Source organism: Desmodus rotundus, chromosome 4 (assembly GCF_022682495.2).
Source record: "Desmodus rotundus isolate HL8 chromosome 4, HLdesRot8A.1, whole genome shotgun sequence".
In the NCBI taxonomy this organism is placed as follows: Eukaryota; Metazoa; Chordata; class Mammalia; order Chiroptera; family Phyllostomidae; genus Desmodus; species Desmodus rotundus.
Genome location: NC_071390.1, coordinates 78194652 through 78214072, shown reverse-complemented (window position 1 = coordinate 78214072; position 19421 = coordinate 78194652). Strand labels below are relative to the sequence as shown.

General features: G+C 36.2%; 1 protein-coding gene across 19 annotated transcripts in view; it reads left to right on the top strand.

Moving 5' to 3' along the window:
* The window catches only part of SEC31A (SEC31 homolog A, COPII coat complex component), a 76615-nt gene that overhangs the window by 41230 nt on the left and 15964 nt on the right, over window positions 1-19421 (top strand). For 7 of the 19 annotated variants that reach the window (XM_024574886.3, XM_024574887.3, XM_045183785.3 and 4 more), the window contains 9 exons: window positions 2058-2133; window positions 2565-2743; window positions 4418-4544; window positions 7913-8058; window positions 9291-9464; window positions 11818-11991; window positions 14298-14390; window positions 15077-15203; window positions 17027-17365. In XM_024574886.3, the coding sequence (XP_024430654.2) occupies window positions 2058-2133; window positions 2565-2743; window positions 4418-4544; window positions 7913-8058; window positions 9291-9464; window positions 11818-11991; window positions 14298-14390; window positions 15077-15203; window positions 17027-17365 (1435 nt within the window). The remainder of the gene's footprint in view (window positions 1-2057; window positions 2134-2564; window positions 2744-4417; window positions 4545-7912; window positions 8059-9290; window positions 9465-11817; window positions 11992-14297; window positions 14391-15076; window positions 15204-17026; window positions 17366-19421) is intronic. The other 12 variants (XM_071221253.1, XM_053923160.2, XM_053923161.2 and 9 more) reach the window with 5 other exon arrangements.

Below are 19421 nucleotides of genomic sequence, written 5' to 3'. Positions count from 1 at the left end.
CTTTGCCCTCCATGGAGGATCAGCTGTACAGGGGCAGGGTGGTGCTCTAACATGGTCTGTAGCTATCCACTGGGTGTGCTGGCCCTGGGGTCTCCCTTATGCTGCAGGCCAGGGTCAGCCCCCCACCTGTGTTTTGCATGGAGCCACCCTGCCTGAGCTGTAAAGCAGTTTGAGATGGCTGCTCCTTGTCCTGAGTTTGGTGATTCCCAGATGAAGCCAAGCTGCGAATCTAGGCTGACTGCTGCCAGTGCCAGGCCTGGGGCTTACCGAGGTCAGCTGTTGTTTATTTGAGGGGATTTTTTTTTAAGAAGTTGTAAAGCATGAGCCAAAACCAGCCATTCATTTGGAAAAGCATCTTGGGTGGGCCCATAATTTGGGTGGGGCAGAATCTCTCGGGAATCTCTAAGGTGGGTTAGAAAGTGTTATCCAGGTTGTTGGAGTCTTAGATATGGCACCAGCTTGCCAGCTCTGTGGGGGGAGGGGTTCTTTAAGAGGAACTGCTTGAGGTTCCAGCAGTTTCTTCCATGGACTCAATCCCTGGGTTTTTTTTTCCTCCAGAAGTTGTGGGGATTTATCTTCCTGGCACTGGAACTCTGGGCTGAGGGGCCAGGTCTGGGACTGGGACTTCTCACTCTCAAGATACCTTTCGAATTTTTCTCTATCACACATGGGTGAGGGACCAGCCCTTTCCACATCTGTGCCCCTCCTGCCAGTCTGTATGGATGTGGTTTCTTTAATTCCATAGTTGTTAGACTTATATTCAACTCAGTTTCTGATGGTTCTGAGTGATGGCTGTTCTATATTTTAGTTGTAATTTTAATGTGGTTTTGTGAAGAGGAGAGCCTTGTCTGCCTATGCCACCATCTTAACCAGAAGTCTTGTTTTATTTCTTAATGTGAAATATTTAAGTTTTGATATCTTCTGTTTGAGTTTTTAAATTCTAAATGTTTCTCTTTAGTTGGGGAAAGAGTTAAAGTTATAGTTATTCTCCCGTAATAGTCCATATTAACTATAATTAAGCATTATTTACCTATGATGTCATGCTGTGCTCTTCACTAAAATTACCCAGTCCAAAAATGCCCTTGATTTTGAATACTAGATGCTTTTACATTCAGGCATGTAGGTTACAAAAGTACAGAAGATAGGTCTTTTATCTCATACAAGACAGCTATGCTTTCCTTTAAAATTTTCTCAGTAATCTCTTTTATATTTAAAAATTTTTTTAAAGGTTTTATTTGTTTAATTTTAGAGAGAGGGGAAGGGATGGGGAAAGAGAGGGGGAGAAATATCAGTGTGAGAGAGAAACATCAACTGTCTGCCTCTCATATGTGCCCCAACCAGGGATCAAACCCTCAACCCAGGCATGTGCCCTGACTAGAATTGAACGGCGACCTCTCACTTGGCAGAAGGATGCCCAACCAAGTGAGCCACACTGGTCAGGGCTGATATATTTTCTTTTTTCTTTTTTTTTATGCAGGAAAGTGAAGGCATATATGCCTCCATTATATGTCTTTTCTCCTGAAGAAAAAAAAAGTACTGAATTTATATTTACTCAGTCTCAACACGTAGTCTCAGAAATTTATGTCAGAACTGCATATATTTTTATCAGACTAATCTGTTCTAGGTATGGCTAATTGAAGAGAACACAAAATCTATAATTGTAGTATATTCATAAATGATCTGTTTACCTTGCATTTATGTAAGGACACTAAGTGATTTTTTTTTCATATTTTGCATTTATCAAGTTACTCTTAGTTGAGGTATCTAAGAAAACAATGGTTGTTCAGCTTCAATAACTTCTGAGCTACCAATAACGGATATGTATACTTCAGTTTGTTTAACATTAGTTCTGATGATCTTGGCTTTTATTTATGATTGTATAATAGGAGTTAATCCTTAAGGAAGTTGTAGGTCTTAAGTGTAAACTTGGATCTGAGCACTCTATAGAATAACATGTTATCTAGTCATTAAGTGAATAATCACATATGAATTTTGTTTTGTCAGTAAATTATCCCACAGTGTCATTCTAGTAAATTGTTGCCCTTTCATTTCTTTAGCACATCAAAGAGGAAAAACAAGAATTTGAATTTCTACCTTCAGCTGGAGGGCCATTTAACATCTCCATCAATGGAGGTAAGAACCTGTTGGTTTCTTACTTCTAGTTTTTTTTAACCATTTCAAAGCATATAGTTCTTAAATTTAAGTTAGAAATATTTTGCTACAGGTGGTAGAAGGTTAAAAAGAAGAACTCAGTTATCATTTAGTATGTGTAATTAATGTCTTAGAAATGGTGGGATATTCTGGCACTTTGGTAATAGAAACTGTATAATCTTTATTATTCCAGTTTAAGCAGTCTGTAAAGTGTGGTATCTTACCTGATTTTACTTACATGCTGTCACTGTATTTCCACAGATCTCAACAGCTTCTGTTGAAAATTAATCACCAGTAATAATCAGAAATTGGAATTTTTTTCTTCTTTGGGTGTGCATATAAAAGTTGATATGTGTAGTATTTTTTCTTGTAACAAAAAACTTTAACTTGGGTGCATTATATCTTTATTGCAGATATTGATGGTTTAATTACTCAGGCTTTGTTGACGGGTAACTTTGAGAGTGCTGTTGACCTTTGTTTACATGATAACCGCATGGCTGATGCCATAATATTGGCCATAGCAGGTGGACAAGAACTCTTGGCCCGAACCCAGAAGAAATACTTTGCAAAATCACAAAGCAAAATTACCAGGGTATGTTATTTTAAAAATAGATAAACAAACAATAACTTTTATCTGATTATAAAAGCAGTATACTCTTATTATGGATGATTGAAATGCAGAAAACAGTGAACAACAAAAAAACCATCCATAATTTCTTGACCCAAAAATAGTTATTGTTCATAGTTTGGCATGATTACTTCAAGTTTTGTTCTTTAAAAAAAATTTTTTAATTTATTGATTTTAAAAAGAGAGCTATAGAGAGGAAGGAAGAGAGGGAGAAACATCAATTTGTTGTTCCACTTATTTATGCATTCATTGGTTGACTCTTATATGTGCTTGATCAGGGATTGAACTGCAACCTTGGAGTTTTGGGACAATGCTCGGACCAACTGAGCTATCTAGCCAGGCAATTTTTGTTCTTTACATATAAAATGAATAATACTTTTCATGTTTTTTTTTATTGTGGAAGAGATAGAATATAGACATTTTTTTTTTATCCTCACCTGAGGACAATTTTTCATTGCTTTTATAAAGAGGAAGGGGGAAAGAGAGAGAAACATCAATGTGAGAAACATTAATTGGCTTCTCCTAGGCTCCCCAGCAGGGTATCAAACCCACAACTTAGTATGTGCCCTGACCAGGAATCAAACCCATAACTTTTTAGTGTATGGGACGATCCTCCAACCAAATGAGCCACACTGGCCAGGGCTAGAAAATTTTAAAGATAAATATTTAACACCCTCTAATTCTTCCTTCAGATTGGTATCTCTCAATCTCAAATTGGGTCCAGTTTTTCATACCTCTTCCTGTGTATTTGTAGAATTTTTAAAAACAGAATCAGGATCATATATGTATATATGTGTGTGGTTTTGCCTATAGATATTGTCACAAACATTTTCCCATATTATTAAAGATTCTTACAAAAAATTTTAATTGGTCTATAAAATTCTATAGCAAGGATATATTGTTTCCCTTACTTGGGGATGTTTAGGTAATTTCTGATATTTTCCTAATACTGGTAAGTTAGTGATAAACATCTTTGTTATGCCTAAAGATGTGTGAGAATTTCTAATTATTTAATGAGGTTACAGTCCTAGGAAAGGAGTTTCTGGAGCAGAGGGTCTAAACATTTTTAAGTCCCTGCTTGATGTTATTATTTTCTTCTAATAAAAGTTGTCCCAGATTTCAGTCCATTTAGCATTGGTTGCCGTCCGTCTCCTCAGCCTTGTCTCTTGTCCCTTTCTCCCCTGTTATTTTTTAGCCACTCTGGCCGCCTTTCAGTTCCTCACACATTCTATGTGCCTTTCTCTCTTGGGACTTTGCACCTAGTGTTCCCTTGGCCTGAAATATTTTCTTTCCTCCTTGATGAAGTTAATTCTGACTATGTATCAAATGTCTGCATGCTTACAGACATTTGTTTGTGATCCAGCAGACCAGGTTATGACTTTCTGTTAAATGTTTTGATAACACTCTATACTTTTTCTTCTCAGAATTCTTTAAAGTGTGTTGGTGTGATGTTTTTTTAAGGAAAAATAATACCATACTCTATGTCAGTTGGTTCAAGGATAATTTCACTTTGCTGCTGTTTATTCTACATGAAATATATGAATAATAACATTTTTTGAAAGATATAATTGATTACCCAGAGTTAGTTATTATTAATATACCAAAGGCTTTTAATATTTCCTTTTTTCCTTTCACAAGCTAATTACTGCAGTGGTGATGAAGAACTGGAAAGAGATTGTTGAGTCTTGTGACCTTAAAAATTGGAGAGAGGCTTTAGCTGCAGTATTGACTTACGCTAAACCTGATGAGTTTTCAGCCCTTTGTGGTAAGAAAATGAACTTTATATTATGTATGTGGCATGGTATGTTATAAATAAAGTTGACAAATATTAGAAATTTTCAATCCCATCAAGATGGAGACATAGGTAAGCACTCCTTGTTTCTACGCACAACCACAACAAAAAGCACAAATAGACTACAAAACAGATATCACCCAGAATGGTCAGAAAATCTATCTGTATGGCAGTCTGACAACCAAGGATTTAAGGAAGCCACATTCATCCAGATGGATAGGAGGGGTGGAGACATGGAGAGACACGGAGAGGTGCCAAGAGATGCAGAGAAGTACATAGAGACAAGGAGAGATGTGGAGTGGCACAGAGAGGCATGGAGACGCAGAACAGTTGGTCACACGTCCATGTGTGGAGGATAAAAATCGGGAGGGATACTTTGGGAGTGAGAGGTCCCAGCCCCCAGACAAGACAATCCAGCCCAGGGTTCCAGCACCAGAAGGATTAAGTCCCCATAACTTCTGGCTGTAAAAACCAGTAGGGGTGAGAACTGCAGAAGAAACTGCAGAATTCCCAGGAAACTCCTTTTAAAGGGACCACAACTGACTTAGGACTTATGCAGACTCACCCCCTCTGGGATTTGGCATCAGGACAACAGCTGGAGGGTACCAGTGGCATATGGGGAGAAATTGAAGTGACTGGCAACAAAGCAAGTGCCGGGAGACAGCTTCCTATTGGGCAAAACTCTGGTCCAGGCAGTGGCATTATCCCCTCTCCAAGCCCTTCCCCACACTGAGCCACAGAGCGGTGACACAGGTTGCCCCCACCCTGGCGATTATCAGAGGCTCTGCCCCATACAACTTACAAGTGCGCTTTTCTACAATAGGCTACACTACTAAGACCGGAAATCAAAGCCTCTCTCTCTAATACACAGAAACAAACAAAGGGAGGCTGCCAAAATGAGACAAATATGGCCCGAATGAAAGTACATAATAAAACTCCAGAAAAAAACCAAATGAAATGGAGATAGGTAAACTATCAGGTGCAGAGTTCAAAACATTGGTTGTTGGGATGCTCAAGAAACTCATTGGGTACTTCAACAGCATAAAAAAGACCCAGGCAGAAATGAAGGCTACATCAAGTGAAATAAAGAAAAATTGATAGGGAACCAACAGTGGAGGGGATGAAACTGAGAACATAAGGAAGAAAAAAAGCATTTAATCAGAACAGCAGGAAGAAAAAAGAATTTTAAAAAATGAGGATAGGCTAAGGAGCCTCGGGATATTTCCAAACATACCAACATCAGAATCATAGGGGTGCCAGAAGGAGAAAAGGAAGAGAAAGAAATTGAAAACTTACTTGAGAAAATAATGAAAGAAAACTTCCCTAATTTGGTGAAGAAAATAGCCATGCACGTCCAGGAAGCATGGAGAGTCCCAAACAAGTTGGACCCAAAGAGGACCACACCAACAAACATCATAAGTAAGATGCCAAAGGTTAAACATAAAGAGAGAATCTTAAAAGCATCAAGAGGAAAGCAGAGAGTTACTTACAAAGGAGTTGTCATAAGCCAGTCAGCTGATTTCTTAAAAGAATCTTTGCAGGCTAGAAGGGGCTGGAAAGAAGTATTCAAAGTGATGAAAACAAGGACCTACAACCTATTCTGCAACAAATTATTCTGTCCAGCAAACCTATCATTTAGAATGGAAGGGCAGATAAAGTGCTTCCCAAACAAGGTGAAACTAAAGGAGTTCATCATCACCAAGCCATTATATGAAATGTTAAAGGGAATTATATATTAAAAAAGATCAAAACTATGAACATTAAAATGGCGATAAATTCACAACTATCAACAATTGAATCTAAAAAAGAAATTAAGCAAACAGGCAGTTCAGGAACAGAATCATAGTAATGGACAGCATTTGGAGGGTTATCAGTTTCGAGGGGGAAGAGGGTGACTGGAGGATAAGGTCCAGGGATTAAGAAGTACAAATTGGTGCACACAGATAGACGGGGATGTTAAGAACAGTATAGGTAATGGAGTAGCGAAATAACTTATATGCACAACTCATGGACATGAACCTAGGGAAGGTTATTGCTGGAGTGGAGGGGGACACTGGATAAAGGGGGGCAAAAGGGAGAAATTGGGACACCTGTAATAGCATAATCAATAAAATATATTTTTAAATTATAGAAATTCCTATATCACAAATATGTGTTTAGTTTAGCCTCTTTGAAACTATATTATGCATGCACTGATTTTTAAAAAAATAAAATAGGTTGGGGAAAAAAAGAATTTTTCATAAACCAACTAATCACAAATAAGAAAAAGGAGTTCTCATTTTAATGCTTTTTTCAGAATTTAGCTACTTTACTCTTCCATATCTAATCATTATTTTTAATAATACTGTTTAATGATTTTGATTTCAGACAGACCAGACTTAGAATCTTGTCTCTGCCACTTACTAGCTGTACAACCTAGTCAAAACTGCTTTCTAAGCCTTGGTCTGTTTTTATGTAAAATGACACATAGTCAGCTCTCATCTAATAAATGTTAGCTTGATAAAATTAATAATTATAGCCTGTTTTGTGAAGCTCAGTTTCCCATCATCTGGCAAACTGAAAGGTCGTTGGTTCCATTCCAGGTCAGGGGACATGCCTGGGTTGTGGGCCAACTCCCCAGCTGAGGGCGTGTGAGAGGCAACTGATTGATGTATCTCTTGCACATCAATGTTTCCCTCCCTTTGTTCCTCCCTCCCTTCCCCTCACTCTAAAAATAAGTAAATAAAATATTTTTAAAAATTAATAATTATAACATTTGAATAGAAATTACCATTGAAGGCCATGACTAAACTGGTGACTAAGGAATAATATTTATCTGTAAGAATGGAAACGTTAGGCTGGCTAGTGTGGAAGGAACAGCAATTTGTCAACTTGAAAGTATTATAAGAATATGAAAATTAAAAGATAATAACAATATTATTATAACTAATTTATATAATCTTAGCTGTCATTGATGTTTATTTTAATTGTGCCATATTTTGAACCACTGCTTATAAAATCATCTGATATGATGAATTGGAGTTAAATGCTTATTAGGATTTTTCTGTACAAACATTGTTTCCGTTTATTTTTTTCCCTAATATAATTAATGTAAATCTATTCTACAATCTGTACCAAGATTCTAGGTATAGAATCTTGTGGAGTCTTTTATTATATATAATTTGTTCATTCATTTGACAAATAAATATTTACTGAACCTTTACATGGCACAGTGATTTTGTTTCTACCAGCTACTCACTGGTTGTGAAGTTTATACTTTTGAAAATGTTATTGGGCTGCTCACGATTTCACATACAGAGTGCCTTAGATATAATCTTATTTTGTTCTCTCTTGATCTGTAGATCTTTTGGGAACCAGGCTTGAAAGTGAAGGTGATAGCCTCCTGCAGACTCAGGCGTGTCTCTGCTATATTTGTGCAGGCAATGTAGAGAAATTAGTTGCATGTTGGACTAAAGCTCAAGATAGAAGCAACCCTTTGTCACTTCAGGTTAGTATCTTTGAAACCTTTTTAGTTGTCTTTCACCCTCTTTATAGTCTAGAAGTTGATTTGTTCTAGTTCATTGCTTTTACCCTTATTTACATTTTAGAAGTTCTTTTGCTAGATAATTATGTATATTTATTGCTATATTTGGAGGGCAAAGTTTGAGATGATGTTACAGTTAAAAGGTGTTGTAGTAGCTTATGAGATCAGGGTTGTGATTTGGTACTTATTTGGGGAAAGTAGATGCCAAGAGCATAAAAACAGCCCTTGCTTTACCTATTTTTCTTCATGCTTCTCTCTCTGCCTCCAGTGATGCAGTGTCTGCTTTGGACAAAGAAAGAAGCAATGTAGGGTAACCAATGGGAGGCATCCCCAGTACCAATAGAGAATCTTCATGGTTAAGGGGAAATGAAAGTAAGGGATCAGTGTATTCCCATGTAACACTAATATGTGGACAAGCGAGGAAGTAAAAAATTATTCTCAGGCACTGAGTAATTATATATTTAATTTTTTTCCCTAAGTATTTAATCAGCAGTGTCTCATGATATTTCAGTCTAATATTTCTTTTCTTTTTTTTTTCTGGAAAGAGGTTTACAGGAGGTTTGTTGCTTTAAAGATTACTCTGTTGAAAATGAAAATCTGGTAGGAAATCCAGGTTTCCTTCTATGTGCTTCTGAGAGAAAACACTTGTTTCACACTTTTGGATTTGTGTATTTGTAAAGGGCAATAGATAGGATATTCTTGTGCCTTTATACCTGAAGCATAGCTCCCCGTTATTGAAAGAATTGGTATTGAAGAGCAGTATGAGAAACCTTGGGTTGAAATAATAATTCCATTTGCAGTTCACCTCATAGTAGTACTATTTTTATAATATAGATAGGATGATGTTTTCACTCATAGTTTCTCCTGTTCCTGCTAGAACCCAATTTTCTGCCTTCGGACACTTTGGATATTTGCCTCTTTTAGCTCACAAATATCTGGCAGCTTAAGGATGTTTAGGAGAAGGTGGTGACCTATGTCCTATTCATAAGTAAGAGACCTTCTTCCTCCTTACTGTTTCAGTTACCTAAATGGTGGTAAACTATTCCAGACCTTTCTAAGAGAGATGATAATAGGTACTGTACTTTTAGTAGGTTTTGGAAATCTTTTAATTTGTCTTTGTAATTGTCTTTTCCTGTTTCCTCTCATATCGATCTTGGTATCTTTCTCTTTTACTCTCCTTTCTTTTTCTCACTTAGGATCTGATTGAGAAAGTTGTCATCCTACGAAAAGCTGTACAACTCACCCAAGCCATGGACACTAACACTGTAGGAGTTCTTCTGGCTGAGAAGATGAGTCAGTATGCCAGTTTGTTGGCAGCCCAGGGCAGTATTGCTGCAGCCTTGGCTTTTCTTCCTGAAAGCACCAACCAGGTAATTAGAATTGGTCATTTTTCTTATTTTAATACATGAGTAAGGTGAGTCCAGTAGATAAAACACTCAGTATTAAGTGGGTGGAATGTTTTGGAGCAGTTGAATGTCACCTGACTGTAGGTGAATGTTATGTCTGACATTCAAGGATCATTTTAGGAATGCCCTTAAAGCTGTGTCAAAGAGGTAGTATGCTCTGGTAGTATGATAGCGCTCTTTGTACAGAGGGCCATAGTATTTGAGGAAATAAATGGGAAAAGGACTAACTTTGCTTCTTAAGCCAGATGCTACTTCTGTGTACAAGGGCCTTTGTAGGAATCTTCTGCGTGGAAAAGCTTTAAGTGTTAATGTTTAATCAGACTAGTGGGTATTAATGTCAGGATTCCCACAAGTTCCATCCCAAATATTAGTGAAGAAGTTCATTCTGTATGCCATCAGTCTGATACCATCTATGGGCAAGTTTATTTTTAAAGTATTCAAGGCAGAGAGAACTACACTACATTCCTAATATAGTTTCCTTATTTGGTGTGCAGTAAAACTGAGGGTTTTTCATGGTATTGGTTTTAATTCAATTCAATAAGTAACAGTATACAGTGATGGAAAAGAATGCCAAGATTCTTTCCCTGAGGGAATTTCTAAACTCAAAATGACGGTAGACGAACAAACATAGGATTCCACAAGTGTGGGGTGCTGTGGTAGAGGTGGTAGTGCTGTGGGAGCACAGAAGATAGAAACCTAAAACCCATCATGGGGCATGGGTGGAGTCAAGATGGGATCTGAGAAAAGTTTTCCGCAAGTAGGGTATTTATACCTATACTCTGTGTCTGACAGAACTTAATTTTGAACCTTGTAGGTATTTTATTTCCATACTTTTTATTGTGAACTTTGTTCTTATGGGTTTGGTTTTTTTTTGTTGTTTTTTGTGTTTTTTTTAGTTAAAATTATTTTCAGTATTTTGTCTGTTCTAGGGAATTATCAATTTCATAGAGTAAAAACACAGCTATGTTCCAAGACCATGGAGGTTTGATTCTCCAGTTGGTTTTATATATACTTATATGTAGAAGACAGCCCATATCTTTCTAAACTGTTAGTAAGCATACTGGGTAGAATAGAAACTTAGTTATTACGATGACTTTAGCTTAATAGTTTTATATGACTTTTTACTTAATAAAGTCTCATTTTTATTTATACAAAAGACCCTTTTCTTTTTTTAAGACTAACTCAATCTAAGATCTTTAGATATTCTAGCCTTAGAATTAAACTCTTTATTTTCAATACCATTTATAACTACATACATTTTCTACACATTATTCTTTATGATTTTCTTTGGACTTTTAAATAGTATTCTTTATGCAAATGTCATAATATTTTTAAAAGATTTTATTTATTTATTTTTAGAGAGGGGGGAAGGGAAGGGAAAGGGGAAAAAACATCAGTGTATGAGAAAAATCAATCAGTTGCCTCTTGCACCCCAACCAGGGACTGGCCTGCAACCTAGACATGTGCACTGACTGGGAGTCTAACCAGTGACCCTTGGCTCTGCAGGAGGACATTCAACCGACTGAGTCACACTGGTCAGGGCGCAAATACCATCATTTTGATGTTACTTCACCTATGTATCTCAGTAGACCCTTAGTATTTTATGGGACTCTGTGATATCATTATAATATACAATTATCCTCCTAGAGAAGACAATAAAGAATACCTGAAATGTGTAAATGACACGAATTTATAGAAATATATAATTTTTGAAGATATTAAAGTGAATTTTTGCTGAAACATTTCAACATTGCTTTCTTGTTAATATATAACATGTATATAGTCAACTCATACTGCATATCTATATAGCTATAATCTGTATAAGCTTGGGTTTGACATCTTACTCTTTTATTCCAAATGTCTTCTTAGATTAATTTTTGCCTCTCAGATCATTATTTTTTTTATCACCATCTTTAGCAGTTGATTCTCTTTGGGGGCCTTTCTTCCCTACAAAGAAACAAAGTTATATTTTTTAACTACTTTTGTGATTTGTGAACATTACTCAACTACAACAAAACAACAAAAGAGCAGTGATGAGAAGTGACATTGATCTTGCATGCCACCATGTACTAGCCATAATTCAAATCACTGCCTTATAAATTGCAAGTTACACTGTATATCGTGGACCTTTGGTGTCAGTCTTGAGTATTAGAAACCATGATGTCAGAACCTGATGTGCCAAGGTCTGTTCTAGATTACACAGCATATGAACAAGTATATGAATGATCAAGATTACTATAAGAAAATCAACATGCTGTCTCCTATTTGGGTGAACTCTTTAACAATTTGCATTGTTTTCTTCCATTGCTTCTTATAGCCAAATATTGTGCAGCTTCGTGACAGACTTTGTAGAGCGCAAGGAGAGCCTGTACCAGGACAGGAATCACCCAAAGTACCTTATGAGAGGCAGCAGCTGCCCAAGGGCAGGCCTGGACCAATTGCTGGTCACACACAGATGCCGAGAGTTGCACCTCAACAATACTATTCCCATGTGAGTGATACAGTCTAGATTAAGTAGGAACGTTCCATGTGTTTCTGTTCAAATTGATGGTTTTAGTTCGTTGGGTAAGAGACTTTATCTGCTATGATAAAACTAGACAACATATTATTTTAGTAGTTACACTTTTTATATTTTTCAAAGTGGTATTTATGTTTTTAAAAATTATCCCTTGACTCTAGTCCAGTAGATTATATTTTAAACACAAATTAAGCTCTCCAGGCAAATTTCTTATTTCTCCACAACTCAAACTTTCCTAACGCATGTACGTCTATTCTTGAAACTTCTACAATTTGATTCATCTAACAAAGTGTAAGTAAAGTGGTGGCAACAATTCTGTAGTTAATTTTATAAAATATTTTTAGAAAATAGTCTTTTTTTGCGTATTCTTTTCTGAATCATTAGTGTAGGTTTATTATGTCTTCTGTATCAGCATGATAAAGAGTATTGAGAATATACACTTTTTGGAGAAAAGCAAGTGACTAAAAATTTATGAAGTTGTAGGTCACGGGGAATTTGAAGATGATTAAATATGTTTTATTCATTTATTTATTAAATTAAACTTACCAAACGTTTAGTGGCAAAAAAGTGGCCTGTGTTGTCTTTTACTATTTCATGTAGAGATGTATTTCTAGACCATCAGATAACATTTGTGTTCTTACAGGAAAGGTATATTTTTATAAGTAATAAATGGTCCTGATTGAAAACAAAGTTAACAGATACTGTGCCCATTTTAAAATAGAACAAATTGCTGATAGAATTGACAGGGTCTTTCTTACATTTCATTGTAGTGAAGTAAATATAAAATCATGAAAACTAAAAAAAAAAAAATCATGCTTTTTGGTCTTTTGTACTTTTGGTTAGTACTTAATATAGATTACATTTGAATATAACTATCTACAGTACTCTCTGTTTTTTACCAGTTTTCTCATTCTTTTGACAAATATTGAGAGCCTTACTGTGACTGCCTGTCTTTATTCTACATGTTAGGGGTATGTTGGTAAACAAAACAGATTAAATTTCCCACTCTTACGGAGATTAAACTACACTTGGAAAGTCTGTGACATAAGTAGGGCAAATCAGATAACGGCTGGAAAACTGAGAGGTGGAGAGGTCAAGCAACCAACCAGAGTTTTAAGACATAGCACATGAATTTTTCAGCATTGTGTGGCTAATTAATTGGCAGTTTGGGGCTAGAACTCTGAAGCACTGTGAGTTGGACCATGCTGTTTATCAGGATACTGAAATAGTAAGGCATTCTTTACATTGAGAGAAGAGAGCATTTGCTCTTTATGTTTTTGGATTTATCTCTCTTCCTGGGAGAACATAAAACATCAAGAGACTTTTGTTTTATTTTGGCTTACCAGTCTCATGCTTTAAGAAAAGAAAGACAGATTCAACCATAAGTTAGCAATGATTTTCTTGATTAAAGCTTATGCTGTGCTGAATGAGGACAGTGGCTTATGGTTTTAAAGGACGGTTTACAGGCAGGAGTAAAGGAATGAAAGAGAGACCAGATTTGTAGGAGTTCTACTCCCACTTCAGCCAGGGCATCTTGCTATTTATGTATTGGAGTTTCTATGAAGATTTACTTAAAAAAGATTTCGATGGCTTAAAAAAAATGAAAACCTCTGGACTCTAGGGTAAGCAACATAGTGTAGCAGACACTGGCCTGGGAGTCAGGAGACCTGGAATGAGTCCTAGCTTCCTTCACCCCCGTGAGTTGTATGGACCTCAGCAAACCACTTTATATCTCAAGGCCTTGGTTTTCTCATTGGTATAGGGTGGGGATTAGACTGGATATCCTTTGATGTTCTCTGTATGATTCTAAGCCTCATGGAGAACTAATTTTATTTTCATGGCTCTAATGAAATTTAGAAAAGGAAACTTACAGCAATATGTTTACAGAACTATTAGTAGCATGAATACTATTAATGCTTCAAAATAACTTTTTAATCAGTTACCTTTTTTTCTCAGAATGTCTTCTTTCCTTCCCTACTTACAGGACCTAGCCTTTCCTCTTATTCTTGACACTTGAATGGTATTGTTCCTTGTGCTTTGATTTAGGTTTTCATATTGATTTTTTCTACTGCTTCCCTCTCCTTATTTTATGGTGAATGTGTGCTTTTCTTTTGGAATCCCAGCTGCCTTGAAAGCAATTGGCCTGACTAATATGCTGTCTTGCTGCCCTTTAACACTTTGCTTTGCATATGGCTATTAACGCCTTTTGGGGTTTTTTTCCTCCTTTTAACATTTTCATTTTTTATTTTCTGTGATTGATGTTTCTTTGTTCAATTCAGGTTAGAATTGCCCCTACTGTCACTACCTGGAGTAACAAAACTCCTACCGCCCTTCCCAGCCATCCACCTGCAGCCTCTCCCTCTGACACACAGGTATATCCTTCATTATTCCTCTTTGAGCAGAATTCTGCTCACCTAAATATATAAAGTTATATATTCTCTATCCCCTTTTCTCAGGTTCCCCTTCACATCTCTCCGTCTGCTTATTTCATTTGAATGCTTTTAGGACGCAGGAAGCCGTTTTTAGCACAATTAATTTATTTTTCTTATCCCTTTCTCCTTCTTTGCAGTTCTAAATTGACTTGAGCGAGAAAAACATCAACCAAGGTTCTAACAATGGTTTAAATCTGATTTCACTGAAGATTTTCTTTTTTTTCTTTCTTTCTACTTTTTTTATTTTTATTTTTGAGCATTGCAGAAATTGAAGAGAAGCAACCTTCTCTTGTGGCATTTATACTTATATTTTCAAAGTGTGGAATTGTGGATGGAATTTAGTAGAGATGAGAAATCCTGGTGACTTACAAATATCATTGACACTATTTTATGAGGCTGTTAGCTTCTATGGTTATTCATTGCAATTATTACTTTGAACCTGTCTGATTTTTAAATCACTGAGAATGTGTTGTTCAGAAAATGTGCTCTGAAGAAAAAAGAATGTGCAAAATGCAATGTTTCTTATACAATGAAGAATTTTTTAATAGAATTCCATTTTGGAGATTATAAATCCATCAGGTAAGATTCTTGGTGAATTCTCCTTTTACTATATTCTTATTTCCTAGGGAGAAAATCCTCCACCTCCAGGTTTCTTGATGCATGGAAATATTAACCCAAATGTTGCTGCAGCTCAGCTCTCCACATCTCCCGGTCATTTGCATACCCAGGTACCACCTTATCCACAGCCACAGCGTAAGTAGTGTGACCCTGAAGTCCTTTTACAGCAGCATCTCTTATCCAGTATGGTAACTATTTACTTTGAGGCTCCAAAGCTATGATCTAATTAATTTAACAAGTAAAGAAAGAACCACTGTACATAGGGCCCGAGTCCTTGCTATGGAGAAACATGGTTTCCTTAGGAAGCATCCTGAATCACCATGCTAACAAATAGTTCTGTCAGTCCATTCAGAACACTTGGCTCCTGTTCCTGAGTCTTTACTAAGACATATTAAAGAGAGTCAATTAGCCCATGATTTGTTCTAAAAAAAAAAAATAGAATTTTAGAAATTACTTGTTACATACTGTTTTCCTTCAGGCAAGATGGCACAAATCATTTTTGGAAAAATGGTTCCAAGGAACATTTGTTGCTATTCTCCACTTATTTTATTTTTTGAGAAACAGGTTTTATTTTTTTAGAGCAGTTTTATGTTTCCAGCAAAACCAAATGGTAAGTACAGAAAGTTACAATATACCACCTGCCCCTCTGTGCAAACCTCCTGCACTGTAGACATCCTGCACCTCAGTGGTACCTCTGTCACAGTCATTGAGCCTACACTGACACATCATTATCATCCATAGTTCATACTTTAGAGTACACTCTTGGTGTTGTACCTTCTGTGAATTTTGACAGATGTATAATAATGACATATATACCAGTGGCTTTTTTTTTTTTCAGAAAATATTTGTTCCTCGAGAGTAAAGTATCACCACTGTTTTAAAATTTAAATGAAGAGCAAAACAGAAATCTCAAAGGAGAATATTACATGAGTAAACAACTATTATCAAAATAAGAGGTCGTTACCTGCTAATAACTAATCTTAATGAGCATGGTCTGTGCTAAAGCGGATGTTTGTACTTAACATGAATACAAGTATGATACAACTTTTCATTCAAGTGCTCTGGGAAAGTGCTGTCTTCAGAGTAGAACCAAGTGCGGTTCTGTTGGATTCACTCTGTAGAGGTTCATACCTACCCCTGGTCATACAGAATATGACAGTATTGATATCTCTAATTTGAGTTCAGTTCATTGCATTAAAGTATTAGTTGGCTGCCTGATTACTTACTAGCCATCTATATAATATGAAACATATAGTAATTGTTTTGTCGGGGATCATAGAGTTGATCATTAATTTGGAACTGTATTCAAACTCAGAATTTGAGTAGCTGATGATTTTACTAAATGTTGGAGAAGACATTTGATTCATTACAATAGTGCTTATGCTACAGTTCTTGTGGGGGAGATCTTATGCTGCCACCAAACTCCCTTTAACTAAAGGATTTCTCTTTGAATGTGTAATTCCTCCATGGTTCCATCTGGTGGCTAGTAGATGTCACTGCAGTCTTTTCTCAGGAACAGGAAGTCTCAGAAGTCTTTTTTAAAATTGATTTTATTTTTTAAGTTTACCTCTCAATTACAGTTGATATACAATATTATGTTAGTTTCAGGTATACAACATAGTGATTAGACATTTATATACCTTATGAAATGATTCCTCTGGAACATCTAGTATAGAAAAGAGTCAGTCTTAAAGTTCTTGGGTCTGGTGTTTCAAAGATTTTCATAGCCCACAGCAATCTGAAGATGGCAGGTTTCAAATATGGGATTCAATGACTTTTAGTATATTTAGGGCATCTGAGCATTGAAAAGCATAACATGTAAATGTTTATGTTTGTTTGTAACTTATTGTTAAAAGAATGATAAAAACAATTTCCATAGAATGAGATAAGTGATTTTCTGTTGCTTTCTGAATAAACTTGTAATTAATGAAAATTTCTGTTTCTTCTCCTTGGTGTAGCTTATCAACCAGCCCAGCCGTATTCCTTCGGAACAGGGGGGTCAGCAACATATCAACCTCAGCAGCCTGTTGCTCCTTCTGCTTCAAACACTTACCCTAACACCCCTTACATATCTTCTGCTCCTTCCTATTCTGGGCAGTCTCAGCTGTATGCAGCACAGCACCAGGTCTCTCCACCTACCTCCAGCCCTTCTGCTTCTTTCCCCCCACCCCCTTCCTCTGGAGCATCCTTCCAGCATGGCGGACCAGGAGCTCCACCATCTTCAGCTTATGCACTGCCTCCTGGAACAACAGGTACACTGCCTGCTGCCAGTGAGCTGCCTGCGTCCCAAAGAACAGGTCTGAGCTTGAAAAGGATTCGGTTTGGCTCCCTCCTTTATTTTTTCATGAATACTTGGGTGGAAAGAGGGAAATTATTTCTGTTTGTATACTAGATAATGTGCAGTGTTGATTAAGTTTTTATAACAAATTCTAAAACTATTTCTAAAGGGGTGATTTTCCCATAATGAACTTAGTTACTAAATGAGGAAAGCTTTAGAGCTTCAAAAGGGTAAGAGAGTACAATCTACATTGAATTTCAAGTACGGAGGGAGAAATTAATTGGCAAGTTAAGTGGTGGTTGGAACCAGATGTAATTGACACTAATGTCTTTACCAGAGTAAAACTGTATTCTATGTTCTTACTGTGAAGTTTACAGTTTTTCAAATTACTTGTGTCTTAAACTCATTCATGGAAGTTAAACAGTGCGGAGTCTTAGTGAGATTGTACAAATTTTATAAGTATATTTATTTGGAAAGTGAGGAGATATGCTTACCTAAAGGAAAAAAGTGAGAGAAAAAAGTGACAGAGAATTGCTAATACAGCAGAAAGTCATCGTATAGTAGTGCTCTAGTTCTCCAGTAGGGCGATACCAAGCATCCTCTGAAACATTTTGGAAATTTCTAGGCATGTCTTTTGTTTTGTTTTGTTTTGTTTTTGGTCTAGCAGTATAATTGTACCTGAAATTTGTAATAAAAAATTATAATTTTAAATTGTTTTTTAGTGAAATACACATTTTATTAATTTTATTCTTACGTTCTAATTAGAGCATTATGTTAATTTGGGGGGATAGGTTACATTTTCATTTTTGGATAGTAAAAAAGGTCTTAAAATCATGTGCTATAAAAACGGATCAATGAATCAGGGTTAAGAACCACTAACACAGTGATTAAAAATGTACTTTGAAATTAAACATCCTAGGTTTGTATCCCAACTTCACTACTTTCTAGTTATATGACCTTGAGTAAGTTACCTAACTTTAAGCTTCAGTTTTCTCAAAATAATAATGTACCCACTTACAAGGTTATGAAGGAAATTAATGTATTAGTACATTAAAACTATTGAGGGACAGTGACTACAGAATTATCTGTGATTACACAAAACCTTACATAAAAATTAGAGTTCTGTGCATTTTGGAATTTGAAAATAGTTCCCTTTCAGATTATAACTGATGGTTTTGAACTAGAGGGGCAAAAAGATACATGAGTCTTGCTTTGCTCCTAATACTGAAGTTGATCCTGGGGAGTCCAGTATATTTTCTCCTTTTATGTGCTGATCAGTAGCTTTATTTACTGAAAACATTTATCAAAAAAGAGAGTCTATTAAGGAAATATTTTTTCTAATAAAGCCTTATGGATCCAGAACTATACATATATCATCTCCTCCTCTCTTCTTTGATATATATTAAAATCCAAAGTACCAAAATCACACACACATTCACACACAATATGTATCATCTTTTACAGCACAAATAGAATTTCTAGAATATTCAATACAGATATTTTAGCAAGGAGTGCTAATTCAGGTGTAGAGTTTTTAAAATTACATTTTAAAGCCTGGCTGGTGTAGCTCAGTGGATTGAGTGCTAGCCTGCAAACCAGGGGGTCGCTGGTTTGATTTCCAGTCAGGACACATGTCTGACTTGCTGGCCAGGTCTACCCCTGCACCCTGGAGGGGGGTGCTTGAGAGACAACCACACATTGATGTTTCTCTCCCTCTCTTTCTCCTGCCCTTCCCCTCTGTCTAAAATAAATAAAATCATTTTAAAAAATTACCTTTTAAAATCTGGGTGAGTGAAAACTATATGAACATTGTTTCAGTGAATAGTTGGATACTAGACTTTGTGAATGAATGATGGATTTGTGTAAACCCCTACTTAAAAGATGGTGCAGGGAAGTCAATGGTCATTTATTGAACATTCATTGGACATGTACCAGCACTTGACAATTATTTTGTTATTTAATTCCCATGGCCATGAGAAATAGGAAAAATTATTTTTTGAAAAATTATTTTTTTTAAATTGACATGAGGAAAGTTGAGTTTTCTAGGAATTGTATCATGTCCTTATGGTTACACT